The sequence below is a fragment of the Gopherus flavomarginatus genome, chromosome 2, assembly GCF_025201925.1.
Source record: "Gopherus flavomarginatus isolate rGopFla2 chromosome 2, rGopFla2.mat.asm, whole genome shotgun sequence".
NCBI lineage: Eukaryota > Metazoa > Chordata > Testudines > Testudinidae > Gopherus > Gopherus flavomarginatus.
This window is the reverse complement of record NC_066618.1, coordinates 243,231,879-243,256,047: the sequence shown is the minus strand read 5'-3', so window position 1 is coordinate 243,256,047 and position 24,169 is coordinate 243,231,879. Positions and strand designations below refer to the sequence as shown.

The following is a 24,169-nucleotide window of genomic DNA, read 5'->3' as shown; positions in this document are numbered from 1 at the left end:
TTAACAATATGTTAGGATTGGTTGGTTAAATTTCAGTAAAATAATTTGGTTACGGTATAGCTAAGCAGAACTCAAGTTTTACTATATAGTCTGCAGTCAATCAGAAAGTAAGAGGGGGAATGGGAACAGGGGCACAGACCAGGCTCTATGGCATCAGTGCTGGGAAGGGGGACACTGAAGAAGGAAATTGGAACCATTGCTTTCTGGAAGTTCACCCCAATACACATCCAACTGTTTTCACCTTAAGACTTTGGGTATTGTTGCTCTCTGTTCAGGCGAGAAGGACCAGGGAAGTGAGAGGGTGAAGGAATAAGCTCTCTAACAATATGAATAAGTGCAAAAATAATTATAATAGACTAGAAAATTCTGTGAGTGTAACATATTAGACTTTGGAATGATCTCCCAAAAAAGTAATGAAAGTCCAGGTTTATGAGTCATTTAAAACAAGACTGAATAAAGCATGTGAGAACATACAGTACCAGACAATCCTGATTTAGCAAGAGGATGGGCTAATAGAGCTTTTGTCTCCATTTTTCTGTTAAGAATCTGTATGCTAGATTATTTTTGCAGTTTGGTCTTCATTTAACATTTAGAATTCTTTATGCAGCGTTGTTTTGACTAATTATAAATTATGTCCCCAAAAGTTTCTATGGGGGGCGGGGGGGGACTTCTGTAGATATGTATAAAAACTACATGGAAGAGACTGTTGTGAAGCTTTAAGGAGATACAACCTGGGCTGTTCCTGTGTTTGCCACTAGTCTATGTTGTGAAATAAGCTGTACAAGAGCACACCTGTTTTTCAGTTTGCCTATCTGTAAAAGGAAGATGACTGCCACCTTTGTAAAGCACTTTGAGATCCACAGATGCAAAATGCTGTCTAGTATTAATAATAATGTTTTAGCTAGTGTCTGTTTCTTGGAAAATATGGCAGTGGGAAAGTCTAATGTAGTGCTTGTTTTTACATTATAGATGTTAATCTCGAGTGTATCTGTTAAACTCACTGATAGTGTCTAAGGGACCCCTATTTCCCTAGGCCTTTTGATCAGGGAGCTAGTGAAGCATTGTTTTTGTTTTCATATTACTAATCATGTAGCCTTTTAAAACGCATTTTAAAATGTAATGTTTTCTTGAAGTTGAGAGATTCTCTTCAGTTTTTTAATGAGAAATCTGCAAAATGAAAGAGAAGCTTTTGATTTAGAGTGAATGTTAAGCAATTAAGAGTAGTGGAGATCTTTAAGCTGGCTAAAATACTTTGTGTTTTGTTGATGTTGGTTTAACTTTAATGAATAATATATTGGCTAGAGGAATTTTTGTTAAAGATTGAACAACCCAGTTACTCGAATTAAAGTGTGAAAGCTGACAACATAGATTTTGAGGTCCTCAATACCTGCAGCAAACAAGGGAAGATCAGAATTGTTGTTCCTCATTCCTTCTGAGGTACAAAACGAGGAGGATAAAAACCTTTAAACAAAACCAGATATCCTCCCACAAACCTTTCAGGTCACTTTAATGATGAAGATGCTCTAGCAAGTTGTTTAAAAAAAATCCTTTTTAGGTCATCTTTAAAATAGACTGGAACAAGTATGTGAGAATAGGTTATGTAACATTTTCGATCTCCAGTGTCTGATTCTAAATATCACGTTAAGTATTAAATCTCGCTCTCGCTGCAATAGGTTTTCCACTATTTTTATTTGGGAGCTGATTATCAGGGGACTTTAAATTTTAAAAGAACTCTGATCCACAAACTTATTGAGGTTTTATTTGGTTATAGTAATAGTTTGATGTAGTTGCTGTAGTACATAATATAACAATGTAATAGACATTCCTTATTCATAGAAATGATCCTACATTTCATTATAAAAAGAACAGGAGTACTTGTGGCACCTCAGAGACTAACAAACTTATTTGAGTATAAGCTTTCGTGGGCTACAGCCCACTTCATGGGATATAGGCAGTGGAAAATACAGTAGGAAGATATATGTAACAATATACACAGATGAAACAATGGGTATTACCATACACACTCTAAGAAGAATAATCAGTTAAGGTGAACTGTTACCAGCAGGAGAGAGAGAAACGTTTTGTAGTAGTAATCAAAATGGTCCATTTGCAGCAGTTGACAGGAAGGTTTGAGGAACAGTATGGGGGGGAAATAAACATGGGGAAAGTGTTTTTTACTTTGTGTAATGACCCATACACTCCCAGCCTTTATTCATGCCTAATTTAATGGTGTCCGTTTTGCAAATTAATTCCAATTCAGCAGTCTCTCGTTGGAGTCTGGTTTTGAAGTTTTTTGTTGTTGTAATATTGTGACTTAGGTCTGTAATCGCGTGACCAGGGAGATTGTAGTGTTCTCCGTCTGGTTTTTGAATGTTATAATTCTTGACGTCTGATTTGTGTCCATTTATTCTTTTATGTAGAGACTATTTAGTTTGGCCAGTGTACATGGCAGAGGGACATTGCTGGCACATGATGGCATATATCACATTGGTAGATGTGCAGGTGAACGAACCTCTGATAGTGTGGCTGATGTGATTTAGGTCCTATGATGGTGTCCCCTGAATAGATATGTGGACAGAGTTGGCAACGGGCTTTGTTGCAAGGATAGGTTCCCGGGTAGGTGGTTTTGTTGTGTGGTCTGTAAGCTTACAGACAACCCCCAACCCGAAGCAAATACTCACCAGCAACTACAGAAAATTTGCTGTAGCCCACGAAAGCTTATGCTCAAATAAATTTGTTAGTCTCTAAGGTGTCACAAGTACTTCTGTTCTTTTTGTGGATACAGACTAACATGGCTGCTACTCTGAAACATTTCATTATACTACATCAGTGGTCCCCAGACTTTGGGCATGCTCTCCTAGAGGGGTGTGGAAGAACAGTTGAGGGGGCGTGCAGCAGGGCCCAGGTCAGACCCCATGGGGGGCTGGGGAGGAAGCGCCACCCAGCTCCACTCTGCCCCGAGCCTAGCTCAGACCCACAGCCATAGCTCTACTCTGCCCCGTTTGAAACTATTTGAATATGAAGTTATTTGAAAGTTATGAATGTCTTAAAGCAAGTGGATAGTGTGGATTTGCTTATGAAGTCTCAACTACATTGGCTACTGTTGCTGCTTCCACTATTTACAGAGGTTAAGCTCATAAGTAAGAACATAAGAATGCCCATACTGGGTCAGATCAATGATTCATCTAGCCCAATATCCTGCCTTCTGAGAGTGGCTGGTGCCTGATGCTTGAGGGAGTAATAGAGCAGGGATATTTATCGAGTGATACATCACCTATTGTCCAGGCCCAGCTTCTAGCAGTCAGAGGTTTAGGGACACCATAATATGGGGTTGGGTCCCTGACCATCTTTGCTAATAGCCATTGCTGGACCTATCTTTCATTAACTTATCTAACTTTTTTTTTTGGAACCAGTTATACTTCTGCCCTTTACCATGTCCCCTGATGATGAGTTTCACAGGTTGATTGTGTGTTGTGGGAAGAAGTACTTCCTTTTGTTTGTTTTTAAACCTACTGCCTATTAATTTCATTTGGTGACCCCTAGTTCTTGTATTATGAGATGGAGTAAATAACACTTTCTTATGAACTTTCTCCATACCATTCATGATTTTTTAGACTTCTATCATTAACTACCACCCCCTTCACCCCCTCGGTCTCTTTCTTAGATGAACAGTACCAATGTTTTTAATCCTATGGAGGCTGTTCTGTACCCCTAATAATTTTTGTTGCCCTCCTCTTTCCTTTTTCCTATTCTAGTGTGACCAGAACTGCACTCAGTATTTAAGGTGTGGGCATACCATGGATTTATATTATATTTTCTGTCTTATTATCTATCCCTTTCCTGATGGTTCCTAATGTTCTGTTTGCTTTTTGGACTGCTGCTGCTCATTGAGCAGATGTTGATATCTCCCTTATGTAAGAGGCAGATGTAAATAATGTAAAAATACACCTGAATTTATGAACTATAATATAATTTTGTCTTGAGGACTTGGTGATGCATACAAACCATGCACACTTTATAAAATCCCTGGATAAAATTGGTGGTAACCTTTCCCTTGTTAAAGACTTGTAACTCAGGCAGTCCTTATACACTGAAATTTTTAGCATTAATTTGCCATTGACAAGCAGCATTTATTCTAAATATTTTGAAACAATTAAGTACCTTGTTAAGTTAGATTAATACTTGAAAATTAGTCTCTTCTAAATTTTAGCAAAATGCCTATAACTTCATTGCACAAACAAAATCACATAGCATTACATTAAAAGATTTGGAATATAGATGTATTTTTACATTGGCTCATGTGAGAGGCAGTTTTCAAGGCAAAAATAAAATCCTCATTATACAAATACCATACTGAAGGCCTACGGTCCAATCAGTAAAGCGCCGTGTGTCGTGAATTACATTAGCTCTGTATTTGCAGAGATTGGAATATCTACATATACAAATGACCTGTACCTAACTCATGAAAGTGTGTTACTCACATGAAAAGAACAAAGGCTAGTATGGTATTAAAGCATATACCTCAGACTTGGTTCCATATATACCTCTGTGCACACAGTTAAAATGTCTTCTCAGAATTCAAGTTTGTGTGAAAAGAGATGATAAAGGGCAGCTGGGATGATGGCAGTGGTATAATCAGTGGATCAGTGCAATGACTGTTCCAAATTTAAGATGTCCACAGCCAATATTTATAAATTTAGAAAAGGATTTTGATCTCATTATAACAAATCTTACAATATATTGGAATGATATATACTTAAATCCAATTTAACTATTTTTTTGTTTGGTCAGGGAAAGATTTAGGGTCAGATCTTTTCTCAGTAGAACTGCTAGATTATTGGTTGATAATCCTTCAGTTTCATTAGCATAATGTTTGCATCATTTTTATTTCGTGATTTGGAAATACATTTTTGATACAAATATCAAAATTAAAATGACTACTTCTGAAAAGGAAGTCATCTTAAAATATAGCTCATTAAATTTTTACAGCTTGATAATATTTTTATTTTTAGCATTAATACCAATATAAATCCACGAAAACAAGAGGCTAGGTTTTTATAGAATGTACATCAAAAATTACAACTTTCTATGGTATTTAAAATTGTGTAGGGGGATAGTGGACCCCAGATATATTCTCTGTGCATTGGAAGCGCATTCTTGGATTTTGGAGCTTTGTATGGGGCCTGTTTTCAAAATATTTTAAAGAAAACTTTTTTTTTACATAAGTTCCTAAAACAGAAATACAGATCTTCACAGCCAGTCCCAAGGTGCAGTTAACTACAAAAAAAACAAAACCAAAAAACCCTATCATAACTTAATATGATAAACATTTATTTAATGTTTCCGTCAGAGAGACTGTTGAAGACGCACTGAAAATCGGGAAATGCCCTACTTCTCCCCTTCCTTTAATCTGAGACTGCTAATAATAGTGTTTTGGTGTGTACCAACAGAAAGTTAACACATTTTATGGTTCTACAGTCTAAGTGGTAACTGTTAGGGAACTTGCATCACTCCATCTTATTGCATTAGAAACTATTAAAATAGCTATGAGTGGGAAGTTAAAATGCCTTTCCTGTTTCTCCATGTGATTATAATCTAAAAACTTCCTAACTTGTGATTTACTAATCTCTTAGATGTATGCAAATTTAATAATAATGTGAACTAATCAAACCTGATTGTGTCTAGCATCCAAATTTGCAGTAGTTAAGAACATAACAGCCATACTGGGTCAGATCAAAGGTCCATCTAGCCTAGTATCCTGTCTTCCAACAGTGGCCAATGTCATGTGCTTCAAAGGGAATGAGCAGAACAGGTAATCATCAAGTAATCTATCCCCTATCGCCTATTCCCAGCTTCTGGCAAACAGAGGCTAGGGACACCATTCCTGCCCATCCTGGCTAATAGCCATTTGTGGACCTATCCTCCATGAACTTTACTTCTTTTTTTTAACTCTGTTATACTTCACAACATACTTTGTCAAAGAGTTCCACAGGCTGACTGTATGTTGAATGAAGAAATACTTCCTTTTGTTTGTTTTAAACCTGCTGCCTATTAATTTAATTTGGTGACCCCTAGTTCTTGTATTATGATAAGGAGTAAATACCACTTCCTTATTTACTTTCACTACATCAGTCCTGATTTTATAGACCTCTATCATATCCCCCCTTAGTCATCTCACTTCCAAGCTGAAGAGTCTAAGTCTTATTAATCTCTTCTCATATGGAAGCTGTTTCATACCCTAACTATTTTTGTTGCCCTTTTCTGTACCTTTTCCAATCTGAGAACTTTTTTGAGATGGGGCGACCACATCTGATCACAGTATACAAGATGTGGGCATACCATGAATTTATATAGAGACAATATCTTTACCTGCTTAGGACTTGATTCTGCCTTCATTATGCACCTCAAATATCTCTTGAAATCAATGAAAGGTTAGGGTGTGCAAGAAATGCAGGCTCAGATGCCTGATGTATGCAGGTTCTTAATTTTCCTTTCTTTGATATTTATGCACATGTAAGGTTTCCTAACACTTTCCATTATAAGCATGAGTTCAGTTGCTTGTAACTTTACTAAACTTGAACTTGTGGCTGAAACTTTCCATGCTTGTTTTCTGCTTAAGGCTGAATATGTTTAGGTTTTAGGAGGAATGATTCAGCCTTTTTGGAGAATATTAGGGCAAAATAGGCAGTTTTACCAGATAAAGGAGGAAAAAATAATCCAGCTGCTACTTTAAGAGCTCTAGCAGCAGGTTTGGAGGAAGAACTCAAAATTTGGAAGTGGGATAGTCCTGCAATTGGAAGGTTGCATTTCTAAATCCATCCAGTTTTGGTTATAATCACTGCAAATTAAGTTGTTTTTATGTGCTCAGTAGAGCTCCTTGCAGACTTGCAGCTAAAATCTGTGAGCATGCCCTTGGCCCCCGTACAGAGCCATCAGGAGTTTTCTAGTCCCAGCACTTCCACTGACTTCCTGTTAATTCTGTGCATTTCCCAACCTGTATCATTTGAGAGAGGCCATATGCCGTTGGCAGATAAGGAAAGGATAATTTCCTCCCTTTATAGGCAGGGTAACTGAGAGAGAGCTCTGCCAGAAATGACTTGTGTTGGGAATAGAACCCAGACCTCTAATGTAGGAGATTCATGTCTCATCTACTTAGCCACACTCACTTTTGGAACAAATGTGCCAGATTAGTGTGCTTAGATGTGCTTTCTTTAACCATTAAATCACACGTCCATCCAGAGTGAGAAATAGAATCCAACAATCCTGATTCCCAACATTCCTTTGCTAGTGCTTGTACAACTATTTTCTGACCACAAAATGTATGCTGTCTGTTCTAGTGTCTGGTTCTAAGGGAGGATAGTGGCAATCTGCTTCTGCTACAGCCTTCTTCTTTAGCTGAAGTGGTAATGATATATGCTGTGAATCTAAAGGTCCTGACTTGCAATCCTCTTGGTTGCATCAGTGGTGGTTCATATGGTTCTTTATGACGGAATTTCTGTTTTCTCAGTTTGCTTTTTTAGAAATACCTAGGAAACAACACAAAAAAAACTACATTAAAAGAATGTTAAGGCCGCAAAGTTTACTCTCAGTTAAGGAAATGGCAGAATTAAGGTTGCCTGTATAACCTTAATGCTGCCTCGTTGTGCATTAAAATATAAATAACATGGCACCATGTAAAGACTTCTACAGACCCTTGCCTCATAAGTACCACAGGATGGACAGCGAATGAGATAGAGGTGCAAGAAGAGAAAACACAAAAGAATGTTCTTTAATGGACTGGGGTAAAGGAGAGCTGTGTTCCATTTCTAGCTCTGGCACAGATGTCCTATATGATGTGGCCAAGTCAATCATAACATATTTACGGAAGCAGACTGAATTGAGATTGCACAGGCAGCCTTAATTTAGGCACTTATTAACTTTTGAGTGTTTAACTTTACAACCATAATGTTTGTTTGTATGTAATACATAATCTAAAAAATTAGAGTACATCTGGTGTTTCAGAATTGCACATATAAAATATGCATATGTTTACATATTGAATGAGTGCATTGAGTCACTGTATTTGCAAATATCTTGAAGAAAAAATGAGTCAAATGACCAGTTGTAACTGCACCTATGATTTTGTGCATGCATTTCCAAGAGTGTGGGATATGCTGTTTTTTAGATTTAGAATTGTTTTAAGACAACCAAAGCTTTGGTTGTCAACTGCTATGAATAGTGATGCAATGGTAAACTGGTATGAATTTTAAGCTGTCACTTAAAAATAATTTTGCATAATAAATCTTTAACATTTGTTGCATGATTACAGTAGCTGGAAACTGCATATCCTAAGTAGCCTGTAGAAATCTTATCTTGAAGTAGTTCATTTAACCTACTTACCTAACTCCAATATTTTACTGTGCCAAATAAAAACTGCTGAAAATTCAGTATATTGTTATGGAAAGAAATAAACATTCAGTTACTAGTTGTTTCAACTTGGAGGAGCAGGGAAAGAACAGTCTGAAAAATACTAGTTCTTCTAAATGTTTTCAGAAAGAAAATGTGAATCACATGGCTTTATTGGTGGGCAAATTAAAAGTAAAGTAACTTTGTTTCTGTTCAATTTATATGTAAACATAAACCTAAACGGATTTCTGATTCTACAGTCAGGTCTTCGTTAATATTAGCAGGTCTCTTTGGGGGTGGAAGCATCTGTACACATGCGTCTGATTGCAAGCTCTAGCTAGATAAGTTTGTCATGTTGTGTTTTATATTTTCAGCTTAATCATTTACATCTGTGCACTGATCTTTCAGAACTAAGTGCTACTATATGTTTCATAAGTGAGGTAGCATGTTGCTGTAGTGGGAGTATTAATTATTTTTGCCATTAGAATATAACTGATTATTTTAACCTTTGCAGTTTCCTTTTCCCTCTACATATGGTTATATATAATGAAATGTTTCTGTGCCAGTGTGTGTTTATTACAAACTGAAACATCAGTACTTTTGGGAGTTTAGTGCTGCATCAGGTCCTTGAGACTTGATCAAAGAACATGTAAATAAAATAGAATTGTTCATGGGTGTTGTAATACGTGGTCCTGTTTATCCATAAGAATGTGCAACATATCCATGCTAGTGTAGACTTTTGCTTAGTAAAAGATATATGTAGTAGTAGTTTAAAAAGTTAAATAAATTGTATTAAGCTCGTCACTCTAAAAATCTGTATTTCACATTAGTTTTGACCTTTTTTTGTCCCATATCATAGTAGGTATATTTCCAGAGGATGGCTTGATGCCAGTACAACTGGATCCGGATTCCTCTCTGGAGCTCCTAGGTACTGTTGTAATACAAATAATAAATAACATAGGTCTGTCACCTGGCAGCATAGAACACTGTTAGAATTAATTAGACCACAAAGCTAGATGCTTCTTATTTTTAAAATCATTCTCGTCTCCATTGTCACTTTTTTAATATAAACTTTTGGAAAATTCAAACCAGAATAACTTTTTTCTAAAACATTTCCTTAGTTTCATATGCAGTCTAACTTTATCATAGGGTTGCTCATTTCCTGGGCTTGCACTGTTTGCTCTATTTGCTTTTTCAAAATCAGAATATCCAAATCTATATTCTATTGGATATACCTTTAGCTATTCATATATAGAAGAAAATGGGGATTTTTCACTTGGCAGTTAGTGGCAGCTGGATGTGTAAATCAATGACCATACATGATCTATTGGCTTGGACCAGCACATTTGAAAAAAGTTTGCTTATTGTATTTGAAAACCAATACTGTCTTCTTTTAGTAGTGTCAACTAAGGGTATATATACACTACATTTTACAACCCGTGGCAGCAAGTCTCAGAGCCCACATCGATATACTCTGGCTCATGCTACAGTGCTAAAAACAACTTTGTAGACATTGCAGCTTGGACCCTGAAGCTCAGGGAGAGATGTGGGAGGAGGGTCTACACAGTGGTTTTAGTGCCAGAGAGCAATACCCTCAATATTGGGTTGGAAGCTCCTCCCATTATTTCCATGGGTTGCTTGGTATTATGCAATTTTTTTCTGGGTTATTCCATTTGGTTTCATATATTTTTGAAAGCACCTGGTGTGATCTGTGTGAGGTTGATTATATATGTGCATTTTGTAGTTCAAGCACCTGGAATGTGGTAATAGGGAATTATTTAAGTGTGGAGGGCTAGTGCTGTGGCTGCTGTGCTGCTATCATCTTTGAAAAATGGTGTAAATATTATCGTAGAATCATAGGACTGGAGAAGACTTCGAGAGGTCATTTAGTTCAGACCCCTGCGCTCGTGACAGCACTAAGTATTGTCTAGATCAGTAGTTCTGAACTAGGGATCTGAGGCCCATTGGAGGGCCCTGAGCAGGTTTCAGGGGGTCTGCTAATCAGGGCTGGCATTAGACTGGCTGTGACCCAGGGCAGAAAGCCAAAGCCCCAATGCCTGGGGCTGAATCCTGGGGTTCCAAGCCCTGCCACCTAAGGCTGAAGCTGAAGCCTGAGCAACTTGGGGCTTGTCTACACTGGCACTTTACAGTGCTGTGCTTCCAGTGCTGATAGCTACACCCCTTGTGGAGGTGGGTTTTTTTAGAGCTCTGGGAGAACTCTCTCCCAGTGCTCTGCCGCGACTACATGTTGCCAGTGTAGACTAGCCCTTAGCTTCACAGGGCCCCCTTTAGCTTGGAGCCCTAAAGCTGGCTCTGCCTTCTGTATGCAGAAAAACAATTGTTGTGGCACAGGTGGGACGTGGAGTTTTTATAGCATGTTGGGGAGGCTTCCGAAAGAAAAAGGTTGAGAACCCCTCATTTGGCCCATCTCTGTCAGGTGTTTGTCTAACATTATGTGAGAGTCCTGCAAAGCTGTGGAGCAATCTGAAATAGTATGTTGTGCCTGAGAGCCACAAATGGAAAGGGAACAAGATTGCACAAGAAAGTAAGTTGCCAACATTTTGTTGGAAAAGAGCACAGGGGGAGGGATAGCTCAGTGGTTTGAGCACTGGCCTGCTAAACCCAGGGTTGTGAGTTTAATCTTTCGGCGGGCCATTTAGGGATCTGGGGCAAAAATCTGTCTGGGGATTGGTCCTTCTTTGAGCAGGGGGTTGGACTATATGACCTCCTGAGGTTCCTTCCATCCCTGATAGTCTATGATTCTACATTTCAAACTATACAGATGTTTTTAATTTTAATTTAGTTTTCAAACCAAACACCTTCAACTCACAGCAACAATTTAAAGGACACTGAATGTGTAAATAATAATATCTCAGTATGTATGTGAAACTTAAGTTTTAAATTGTATTTTGTTATCCTGATTAAAGTAACTGTTACCTATATAAGTGAATTAACAGGTTAAACTGTTTAGTTTTTAATGAGATTTTGTGGCAATGAGGTTAATTATGCATTGTGCAAAAATAATTTTTATTAGTTGCCTTTAAATTTAATTGAATGTCCCCTTTTTGTATTGTATTGTAAATAGGTTAGCACTTAATTTACAGTCTCTTTGTTTTGTATATATTTTGTCCTCTTTTGAGCTTCTGGAGGCAAGGTCAAATACATTTGCATGCTTGCAATCTCTGCTAATTAGACTGGGAGGAAGGGAGAAAAATAATCAAAAACTTGAGACTGAAAGAAAATAAATGGTCAGGAACCTTCAGTTTTGAGTGCCTTTGATATAGAACAGGAATCGACAGTCTTTCAGAAGTGATGTACCAAGTCTTCATTTATTCACTGTAATTTAAGGTTTGTGTGCCAGTAATACATTTTGATGTTTTTAGAAGGTCTCTCTCTATAAGTCTATATTATATAACTAAACTATTGTTGTATGTAAAGTAAATAATAGTGCAGCAAGGTGGGCTGGGCCGGCGGCCAGGACCCTGGCTGGCTGTGGGCCGAGCGGGGCCTTAGCCGGCCGGGGTCCTGGCTGCCGACCCCTCTCAGCCCACTGCCAGCCTGGGGTTCCATTCATCCAGGCAGGCAGTGGGCTGAGCGGGGCCGGCAACCGGGACCCCAGACTGGCTGTGGGCTGAACGGGGCTGGGCCGGGACCCCTTCCATCTGCTGGATCCTGCGAGCCGGGGTACTTGCTGCTGGCCCTGCTCAGCCCACTGCCGGCCTGGGGTTCCATTTATCCAGGCAGGCAGCAGGCTGAGCGGGGCCATCAGCCAGGACCCCAGCTGGCAGCGGAGTGCCACTAAAAATCAGCTCGTGTGTTGCCGGTTGCTGATCCCTGATATAGAAGTTTATTATGACGAAGATTAAGAATATTAAGTAGTTTATTGATGTTATAAGAAGTGATGACCCAGTGGAGGTCATTATTATTTGTGTTTTGTAAAAGTTAGTTATAAAAAGAACTAGATAATAGTGTACTTTGTAGCAGTCCTCTGAAGCTATCCTGAGAGATGTTTTTCCTGACGCCTTACTCTCTAGCAGGGAAGCAACGGCCATTGCTGAACTGCCACTATTTACGCAATACTGTCCCAGATTTTTGGTAAATATTTGGGTTGTTCTAAACCTATTGCTTGTGTCCGTATGTGCTTAAATTGAATAAATTATAGTTTTAGATAAGAGCACGCTTGCTTGTATTAATTTTTCATTAGCCGGAGCACTGTGTTCCCATTGCTTTATTCCTGACACGGCCTGGTGGGAAAGTTAAGTTACCACTGCTGTGGGCTCTGAAAACTCTGGGTAACAAGCCCTGATCCTACAGCACTGAAGCAGGTACATAACTTTACTCCCATGAGTAGTCACATGGACTTGAATGAGACTATGAGTGCTTAAATTTAAACCTCTACCTAAATGCAGCATCTGTGGCTAAAATTATATATACAGACGCTCCTGGGTTATGCAAACCTGCACTTACGGAAAAAGTTCCGTAAGCTTTTTTTTTTCTCATATAATTGTCAGGTATACATCCCTGACTTACGCAAAATTCAACTTATGCAAGGCATTCCGCAATGGAATGCTTGCGTAAGTCGGACAGCGTGTGTGTGTATGTATATATATTTATATTTTTCCCCTGTTAATGACACTTTCTCTTCAAAACAAAATTGCTTTGGTGTTAATGAAAAGTTATTTTGACTTACAATAAATTTGTTAATGTATTGAAACTTCTTGTATACACATAGACCAAAATTTTCTAAAATAGGTACCTATAGTGCATATTTATGTACTGAAGTTACTTAGGAGCACAAGTCTTGTTGACTTTAAACTGCAAACTCTGGTAGAGAAAGAGAGCCTGGTTTTAGGTTTCTTGAGCTGTGGAAGTTCAAAATAGCAGAAAGTGGTGTTCACGAATATAACATATTCCCTTACACTTGTGCCAGAGTTTGTGATGTTCTTACAGTAGAGATATTAATGAGGCCCTGGACTTGCCTTTTGCAGAATAGATGGGCATTAGGTATGAAATTTGTTAGGAGAAAATTCCTCCTCTCTCTCCGCCCTTGTGCCTGGGGCTGGCTCAGGCTTTGCCGCCTCCCCCTGCCCTTCGGGTTGTGTAGTAATTTTTGTTGTCAGGAGGAGTCACAGTGCAAGGAAGTTTGAGACCCTCTGGTGCAGGTAATCCACCTCTCAGAGAGGCGGTAGCTAGGTCAACGAAGAATTCATCCATCAACTTAAATGCATCTGCAGTGAGGGTTAGGTCGACCCAAGTACATCACACAGGGCACAAAATTTTTCACAGCCCTAAGTTAGGTCTATCTAATAATTTGGCATAGACCAGGCCTAAGATTATAAAATATGAAGGAAGTGTTTAAAAAAAATAAGAAAAAGTGTATATGAGAGTAAATTCAAATTAAGAAAAAATATTAAAAAAACCCAGGATTTTATTCACCTTGAGACCTAATATATTTTAGGTCAAAGTTAAATTATTTGAAACAGCATGTGAAGGTGGAATTTATAGACAGAATGCAATAAAGGAATGGTGGTTCGAAGGGTAGACTATGAGATTAGTAATGTACAATTTTAAATGGATGATATTGGATTTTTCTAGGAGTGACAAAACATATTACAGGGTCTTTATATACAGAGAAGGTGATCTGAAAGCTAAGTACGATTTTGGGCCTCCTAACCGTGATGTGACTTCTTTTAAGACAGAAAGAAAAATCACTGAATGTTCTGCTGTAAATAATAATAAAATGCTGAGATTTTTAAAATGGTTGGTCTGGAGCTACCAAAAACAGTGGCTTTACTGTTTACAATATTTTCCATAAAATCCTTGTGCAGGCTGACAACTTGTGGGCCAGTTCTCAGATTATTTGAAACCATTGAATGCTCAACTCGGGCAAAAACAGTATTTATAATCAGAAGTTTATTAGCACCACTAGGTTGACCAGATGTCCCGATTTTATAGGGACAGTCCCGATTTTTGGGTCTTTTTCTTATATAGGCTCCTATTACCCTCCCACCTCTGTCCTGATTTTTCACATTTGCTGTCTGGTCACCCAAAGCACCTCTTAGCTCAGGTACATGTTGAATCTTACATGATAGGAAATTCATCTGATCTGACAAAAGCAACACATCACTAGAACTTGAAAGTATTTATGCAGGATTTCAATTAATACTGGCAAAATAGGAAACAGGTCAGTTATCTTGTTCCTAGGTATATGTTGAGTAATTAAGCATTACTTACAGTATTATCTCAAACTTCGGTTACTGTGCAAAGATACTTATTTTTGTTACACTTCGGAAGTTTTATATTCTTATTTATAGTAATTCAATATAGAATTGAGGCAGTTCTACATTTCAAGCTGTTTTTATTACCTTCAGAAGAGTATACAAGATGTTCTCTTCTGTTAAATAACATATTAAACTACATTACAATAATGTTAAGGCTGCAGAATCAAACAATAATAAATTAGTTGCCTATGCAATCTTAATTCATCTCTCTTCTACGTGTTTCCATATCTTAACATGCCTTTATTTCTTGTAAGTGTAACCTTACATCTGACTTCCTTTAGTTTGTGAACTTGATTTTGGGATAATTCAGGGTGCATTTATTTAACTCAAAGACTTTTAAGTACTGATGTGCACAGTTAGAGAGCAAACACGGTCAGGTTAAGTAGTCTACCAATTAGAGCTGGGCAAAAGTTTTTTGGCAAATGGTGAATTAACTGAAAAATACATGTTTCAGTACCCCTGTAACAATTTGTGAATTTAATACAAATGTGCCAAATAATTTAGGGCAATACCTTCTGTTGGGACTGCGGCACCATTCACAAAAAGCCAGGAAGAAGTGGGGGTGGTACTCCATACCCATTAGTTAGTGCATTCAGCTGGGATGTGAGAGAGCCAGGTTCAATTCCCCATTCTGACTGACGTGGGGAAAGATGCAAGTTCAAATATTCTCATGTTGCAGGAGAGTGCTCTAAACAATAGGTTAGGGGATATTGTGATGTCTGTGTCTCTCCTGTTGAAGCTGTTCTTCTGGGTATAAATAGTTAGTCATTGGAGCATGGATGTGGACTTTGGTCTCCCACTTTCTGGGTAGGTGCCCAAATTACTGGGCTGTCATTCTCATTCTCTTTTTCTCTTTCTGACCCAGTGACTAATTATTTATACAAAGTGGAATAACTTGAGCAGGAAAGACTGAGAAAGATGCTCCCCAGGCTACTCAATAACCAAGAGATTAGTGCAGTCTTCTGCAGTGTGGGAGACCCAAATTCAGATCCGTGTTCCAATGACTGTTTGTAACCAGTGGAACAGCTTCCCGGAGGAATTGAGACACCCATATCACAATATCTCATAGCTGTGAGAAATGGTAGTAATTGTTACTTCTGTCACAATGGCTCTATTTAAGGGCTGTTGTCTTGACTCCAATTATACTTTATGTAATCATAATTAGATACAAAAATAGTTAATAACAGCTTAATTATGACCTAATTGCTTTATATTTGACCTATGCACAAGTTTTTAATTTATTTTAATTCTATGGAATGTTTGAAGAGCGTTATTCTGTTAGTCTCATTAGGGTAAAGAAAAGACTGATGCAGATGCCAAGCTTCTTAAAGAACCCATTTTTCACTTTTAACTCAAGCTAATAGATGTTCTTCTAAATTTGCAGAATTCATTCTCTGCTCAGTGCTTTAAACTTGGGAGAACATGCTACATTTTTATACACTAGTCTGAATCCCTGCTTTAAGTGCAAAATGATATTCCACCTTAAGTAAGGAGCCATGATTGTTCTTACTATGGAGGTGCCAAAGTCTTTGCTAAGTACCATTATGTTATCTGCTTCTCTTGCTTTAATTTAAGAACTGTTCTGATATATTGTAAATATATTTATAACAAGCTGTTTCACTCTCAAATTGGACTTGTTGGCCATAAGTGGATTCATCTGGCACCTGATTAGGCCTTTTACGTGTATACTGTGATCCAGTTTGGATCGACAGTTGCCAATAATATATTGTAAATATATTTGAAATTATATAAATGAGAACATGACTGAGTTTGGACTTTGACTTTTCTCTTAATCTAACCAATTATAATAGATTGTTTAATTTTTGTGGTAGGAAGCTCCCTTTCCTTGTCCTCAGGCATATTTTCTGTACTTCAAGTTTTGAGTAGGTAGTTGGCAAAAAATGGGTTTCAGATGTTTTGTGTTTATTAAACAGCAAAATGTACTGTAAATTAATGAGCTTTATTGTAATATATAGTTTATGCAATATTTCAAATCCTATTTATATTCTTTTTAGAAGAGACTACAGAAAGAACTGTTGGCTTTGCAGAATGACCCACCTCCAGGAATGACTTTAAATGAAAAGAGTGTTCAAAATTCAATTACACAGTGAGTGTGTAAATACTTTTCATGCTTTCTACATTAGATAAGTGAAGTTTGTTTTTCTTCTAGAGTAGTATTTTCTCCTGTTGATCCATGGATGTAAAAAAAAAAGTGGTGATTCACATGTACACTGTTTAATATATTCACTAGTAACTGATAAACTGGGTTATAATCTTCAGTATGATACATTTCACTGCCTTCTATAAAGTCTGGGTCAATGATGCTTGCACTTTTTTTTTTTTTTTTTTTAATAGAATAAAAAACTTTTTTGTCTGGAATTTTTTAAGATCAGCCTAAATGTGCCTACATGTAATCTGACAGAGCAGAATTAAATTCTGGCAAACCATTCTAGAGCAAAACTATTAGTCTAATGTAGTTTGACATTATCTACATTTTGCATTAAATCAAGAGGGTATCCCTCTTAGGCAACAATCTCTCATTTGGATTTCCTTTCTCTGTTTGGTGTGCCCAAACAATTCTGAACTGAGGAGAGCAAAATCTGAAGGAATGCTAAGCATTCAGTTTTATCTAAAACTGCAGAGAAGGTGATGTGAGATCACTCCATGCTTTGACATCAACAGGAATAGGGAAAAGACTATAAGCAAACTATACGTTTCACTCCTAAATACACCAGTCACTGCCATCAAAGTAGATTTGATATTAAATCATGATGTGGGGGAAACTGAAGCAGAAGAAAATAAATATTGTGATTTTAATGAAATGTTGCACGGTTATTGTATGATCCAGAGAGAGGTCCATATTCTGTATGGCCCTTGTAGCATGTGGCAATGGGTTAAAAGAATAGAGGAGAGTAAGATATTGAACTACAGCACATTTTGGTGAGTGGGCTACATGAATATTAAAATAGCTTGAGGGTGAGATGATGGGAACCAAGAGCAAATCTTCAGACTCTTTCAGGCAACTAATTATTATGGCAAATGGTGGTTTGATTTGAATTTGTGTTTTTTCAAAAATAAAGTATAAGCTGGTTTATACTTTTATTTGCCATTATATCTATATGTCTGAAAAAAATGTGTACACTAGAAAGGTTTTATTGGCATCAGTGTGGGGTGTCCATGGCTTTAAGCAGCAAAGCCATAAGCGAGATATGTAGGTCATCCTAAGGGAATGTTGATAAAACTCGAAGCACATCTGACATGTATCATTGAGACAATATAGACATGCAACCCTCTGACATCATTTTTAGTTACTTTTCAGAATAGTTGCCTTTTAGACAATAAGTTTTTCCCTTTGTTACTGATTATATATATTTATATATTTACAGGTACCTTTTTGGCCTATCAGTTTCCTTTATTGTTGCACAACCTTTAAAGAGGAGCTCAGTGATTAAAGTAGATTAGTTTGAAATCAGCTACTATTTTTGTAGTATGCTATTGTCTTGCTAACCTTCACATTCTCTTAGTTGCTAAGTTTTAAATAGAACTACAAGTGACATTTCTGCAGATGTGAGTCAGGGAAAGGAGCATGCCCCTTTTCATTTTGATTTAATGTTAGTAAACTGCATTTTATTTGTGACATTTCTATTATTCTTAAATCTCCTTGGCAGAAAAGTAAAATAAAATGGAAAGGGAGTCTGCTTTCACTTGAAGAAGGGGATAGACATAATCTTCACACAAGTTGTAGACTTGGTAATGAGGCTGGGGGTGGACATATTACCAGTCTTTCAACTTGAGCTTTACTGTCTCTTGTGAGTACAAATAGGCATTTTATAGGGAGACACATTTGTATTTATTTCCTGAGGCATTGCTGCTTGTATAATCTACAACACTATGCAAAGATTGAGTATATAAAATACTAAACTTGTTTCTCACATACAGAGGTTTGGTGTTAATTTCCATGTTATATTTACTTTGCTTTCGTGGTCATTGTGATACTGAAGCATAGTTCAGCCAGTAGTACCATAATAGGTAGATCTTTCAGTTATTTTTTTGTATTTTATTTTAAATTGCTTGATTATATTACTAAAGATTTGTATCTCTTTTTTAGGTGGATTGTAGATATGGAAGGTGCTCCAGGTACATTATATGAAGGGGAGAAGTTTCAGCTTCTATTTAAGTTCAGTAGTCGCTATCCCTTTGATTCTCCTCAGGTAATTAGTTTCTCTGTTCTTCCTGCTTACCTCTCGTTTTTTAGATTATAGCTGCATGGTATATGCTGAATAGTAACATTGTTCACACTTCTTGTAATTTTAAGGTTCTGTTTTAGTTACATGGATTTCAGTTGTACACTCAATTGTGCAGTTGCCACCTCTTTTAAAAATGTTTCTGCAACAGAGAAATATGTCCATTTGTTCTCATAAGAAGAACAAAGTAAATCTGAAATTTTTTAGTGTTACTTGAATCATCTTGGGGATTTTTTTATGACCAATGAAAGAGCAACACGGGCAGTGATTCTCTCTCTTTTGGAATGTAGAAATAGAGTGGATGACGAACTTCTTTTTTTCCTCTATTCTTGCCTCCAAACCCCGTTGCTGCTCCTTAACGTCACTTTCTTTACAGTTTCTCTGCTTCTCCTGTTAGTACTGCTGGGGAAGTACTGTAGGTACGACCACATCTGTGATTGTGGCAGGGGAGCACAAACATAGGTGTTGTGGCATGGTAGAAGAGGCTTGATAATCTATTTTTACTATATGAGTTAAGGAACAAACTTGGTTCATTTTTTCTTGAATCAGCAGCAGGAGCTGCAGAGGAAGTGCACTGTCCTGTTGGAAAGGTTGCTATGTTGATCTCTAGTGACCTTAAACCAACTACAGGAGCAATATCAATGTTGAGCTACATTCACCTTCCATAACCAGAGGGAAGGTTACAAAGTGTGCCTTTCAAGGGGAAGGTGGGTAGGCAGAAGACCTTCCCTGTACCCCCTGAAAAAAAGAGGGAAAAACCTAGAGTGAGAGAACTTCAGTTTTCATGTCCTCTCAACTGAAAGTTCTGAGTTCGTGAATTAGTACTAATTGTGGTGATTTCTGTGGAGACATATATTTATTGCAACTCATTCAAAAATCCATATGAAAAGCTTAACCACAAAGATATGTTTAGGTACTGTGGTAAAAACTAGAATGCTGACTTTTCAGTCTTAGGTTTTAAGGAACAAACTGGCACCTGCACATCTGCAACCAACAGGTTTGCAGTGAAGTATTCATAGGTGATCCACAAGAGGGTAGCCACTTTCATTTGGTTCCAAGTAGGTACTCTTTGTACTCATTACCCGAAGTGTGTGTGTGGCTGTGTGCAACTTATTGTAAAACAGTAAACAGACCAATACATGTACACCGGTTAGTACAGAAAACAATTAAATATTTAAGTAATGGATGCTTGACTGTTGAAGATAGGCAGAACTTCCTTAATAAAAATTCTGTCATATAAGTTCATCTTGTGTAATTTAACACCTTATTCTAACAAAAGTGCATATATAGTGTAAAATAACAGTTTAAACGTCTATCACTTAAGCACTCAGTTGTTTTCTGTCTCAGATATGTTGTCTCATAGTGTGCATGCATTTGCTTACTGAGTTGTGCATAGATGTTATTTTTTGAAAGGAGAGACATTAGTTTGAAAAAGAAATATGTGGCTGAATGTCTGAAAAAATAAGACCTTCAGTACTTTAGGAATACCAGTAATCTCAGTATAGAAGTTCAAAATGAAGTAAGGAGGCTGGTCTTGTGATTAAGGCATTGGGCTGGAACTCGGAAGATCTGAGTTCATTTCCTGTCTCTACCACAAGGGGGTCCTAAGTGACATTGCGCAGGTTGTTTAATTTTTCTGCATCAGTTCCCCATCTATAAACTGGTGATGAGGATGCTTCCCTACCTCACGGGATGTTGTGAAAATGTATCCATAAAATATTTGGGAAGCTCTCAAATGGTAGGCCATAAAAATATATAAATAAAAGGGAGTTATAACATCATCTAGTGATGGGCTGAATACTGTGGGAAGTTGCTGATGGTTGGGTGAGGGGATTGGATGAAGAGGTGATTGGGTAATGCTGGCTGCTGAGGGAGCTTCTTTCCCTCCACTTTCCTTTTCCCTTCTTTTGAATTCTGGGTCAATTATATATTTGATTAGTGATAGAAGTTTCACTTACGGGCAGTAATTGCCAGGATCGCTCTTCTTTCCTTGTTTTGACCATGGCAATGCGACTCTAATTTGATTCCTGTCTCTTTCTGAACACCTATTTTTTTTTCTTGTGTAATTTTGTCCCAAAATGATCCTTTAGATATAGTATAATCTATGATTATATATTTCATATGTGGCAGCATGCTGTGGTTTTATAAATCACAACTTTGTTAGTCTATAGCAGGGGTTGGCAACCTGCAGCACATGTGCCAAAGGCAGCACACAGGTTGATTTTTAGTGGCATGCTGCTGCCAGTTGGGGTTCTGGCTGCCAGCCCTGCTCAGCCCGCTGCCAGCCTGGAGTATGGAACCCTAGACCAGCAGCGGGCCGAGCGGGGCCGGCGGCCGGAACCCCGGGCCGAGCGGGGCCGGCGGCCGGAACCCTGGGCTGGCAGCAGACTGAGCGGCTCAGCCCACTGCTGGTCTGGGTTCCTAGCTGCTGGCCCCTTGCCAGCTGGGGTCCCGACCGCTGGCCCTTCTCAGCCCGCTGCTGACCTGGATGGATGGAATCTGGGCCGGCAGCAGGCTGAGCGGGGCCAGCGGCCAGGACCTGAGACTGGCAGCAGGATGAGCCACTCAGCCCTCTGCCAGTCTGGGGTCCTGGCTGCTGGCCCCTTAGCAGCCGGAGTCCCGGCTGCCGGCCCCGATCAGCCCGCTGCCAGCCTGGATAGACGGAACCCAGCCAGCAGCAGGCTGAGTGGGGCCGGTGGCTGGGACCCTGGCTGGCAGGGGCCAGCAGACTGAACCCCAGACTGGCAGCGGGCTGAGCAGCTCAGCCTGCTGCCGGTCTGGGGTTCCATCTTCTACCCACGCTGCCGGTCTGGCACGTGAAATCTTAAATTAATGAAGACTTGTCACACCACTTCTCAAAGGTTGCCAGCCCCTGGTCTATAGCATTAATTGTCAAGCATTTTTTCTGCTGGGACCTGAATCAGTTTCCCCAAACTTACAACAACAAATACAATAGAAATGTAAGAAGACTTACTCATTTGTGAATCTCATGGTATTTCCAGTTGAATAATGTTGTAGGTTATGGAACCATTGAAACACAGTGTGGTGGGTAGCTAGTCCATAGTCCTTTCTCTACAGAAGAATAAGATGAGGCTTTAAGACTGAAAAAGCTTTCATGAAAGCTTTGTGATGTCTTAATATTGCTATAATTTAGAGAAGCTGTCTTTGCGCGTTTCTGTGCTGCACTGCTGTTTTTAAGTAGTGATTACATTTAACCTTTCACTTCTTCACACTGGTTCTTTCTGTCATACGTACAAATTATTTTGGACCAGGTTCTGCCATCCTTATGTTAATTACTTAGCAAAAAGTCCTGCTGAAATCAGTGTAAGATACTACTCAGTGTAAGAAAAGATGGCACAATCTGGCTTTTGACTATAAGGCATTACTGTTTCCAGAAGACACAAGCACGTCTGTTTCTCATTTAAATGTTAACAACATATGCTAACTGTATTTTATTCTTTTTTAGGTCATGTTTACTGGTGACAATATTCCTGTTCATCCTCATGTTTATAGCAATGGCCATATCTGTTTATCCATTCTAACAGAAGACTGGTCCCCAGCTCTCTCAGTGCAGTCGGTTTGTCTTAGCATTATTAGCATGCTTTCCAGCTGTAAAGAAAAGGTATGTTTGTTTTTTAATAATGCACTCAAGAGTAAAATAAATGAAAGCTGCAAGTTTTATAACTTTTTCCAAAGTCTATGTTTCACACTGGAAAATATCAGAGGGGTAGCCGTGTCAGTCTGGATCTGTAAAAGCAGCAAAGAGTCCTGTGGCACCTTATACACTAACAGAGATATTGGAGCATGAGCTTTCGTGGATGAATACACGCATCCAACGAAGTGGGTGTTCAACCACGAAAGTTCATCTCTAATATGTCTGTTAGTCTATAAGGTGCCACAGGACTCTTTGCTGCTTTTACTTGAATAATGTTACTTTTTTTCTAATATGCAAACAAATATACCATAAATTAAAACACTGAAACATTTTGAGTAGTGCAGATGTCGACTTGCTATAAAGATTTTGTAGGAGGAAACAATTTTCTATTTTTAAAAGAACCAAATTAATTCCAGTAGGATACATTAATAGGTTTTCTTCTCATCCTTCATTTTTTCAGTTTGTTCTCTTAGCACAGGAGAGCCACACAGCTGACAGTACATTTTTGTCTCCTTAAGTAAGACGATATGGCACTTGGAGCCAATCCATTGAGGCTCAATTTTTTTACATAAACATTTTTCAGAATAAGATCACTCTTGAAATTGGAGTTAGATTTGTTTTACAGCAGTCATTGTATGATGCTGTTTTGCCAAATGACTATTCTCACCACATCACAATTTCAGTTCTAATTATTTGCAGGAAAATATATATTATTGGGGTACAAAATAATGCTTATAACTATTTTTTATTATTTCTGTGACTCTTTCCCTTTTCACTGTGACCACTTTGTGACTTTTTCAGAAAACTGCTCTACTCATTAGGCTGTTGATAGGCCTTCACTCATGAAGATCTGCAGCCTGACCCAAGTCCATCCGGTCAATCTCACCAAGCTATGAGAGACTTCATATAAACTGTGATTCAAAACTATACTTGTGATATATTGAAGCCAAACTTCAAAAGTATTTTAGTTTGGCAGTGATTTTAGTTCCATTTGCCTTTACAAATAAGAATGGTTAATTAATTTTCTTCATCCAAGCTTTCTGAAAAAAGAGCAAAAAAGTTTGCAAATATCTGGATATCCCTGCTTAAAGTTGTTGCTAGAAAGGTGCTAAAGTGACTCTCCTGATCAGTGTAGACAGGGCCTAGTCTGGCTTTTAACACATTTTACAAAATGTATGGCATTTATTCTTTGAATGTAAAAGCTTATTTAAATAGATAATGTACTGTAAGTGATATTTTGATTATTTGATTATTTTTAGGTTTTTTTTCTATTGCAGAGGCGACCTCCAGATAATTCATTTTATGTAAGAACATGTAACAAAAATCCAAAGAAAACAAAATGGTGGTATCATGGTAAGTATTTAATTTGGAGTAGGAATTTCAGAAGACTGAAATGCAAAAGGCTGAGTGCAAAAATGTAACAATACAAAGTAGGATTTTAAGTAATTTTAAACACTTAAGCTTAGCAAATTTGGAACAAAAAAACTTTTCCCAGGATACCAAATAAAATATTTTTGTAAAGGAATAAGTTAATTTTAGTAAGAAAACTGATTAGAGTTTTAAATGTGCAAACTTAAATGGATATTTGTAGACCAGATCAGGAT

General features: G+C 38.0%; 1 protein-coding gene across 2 annotated transcripts in view; it reads left to right on the top strand.

Moving 5' to 3' along the window:
- The window catches only part of UBE2W (ubiquitin conjugating enzyme E2 W), a 42,113-nt gene that overhangs the window by 4,780 nt on the left and 13,164 nt on the right, over positions 1-24,169 (top strand). Inside the window, exons 2-5 of one of the 2 annotated variants that reach the window (XM_050941389.1) lie at positions 16,682-16,773; positions 18,775-18,877; positions 22,377-22,532; positions 23,843-23,918. In XM_050941389.1, coding sequence (XP_050797346.1) covers positions 16,682-16,773; positions 18,775-18,877; positions 22,377-22,532; positions 23,843-23,918 — 427 coding nt within the window. Of the gene's footprint in view, positions 1-16,681; positions 16,774-18,774; positions 18,878-22,376; positions 22,533-23,824; positions 23,919-24,169 lie in introns of both variants that reach the window. The other variant, XM_050941388.1, reaches the window with a different exon arrangement.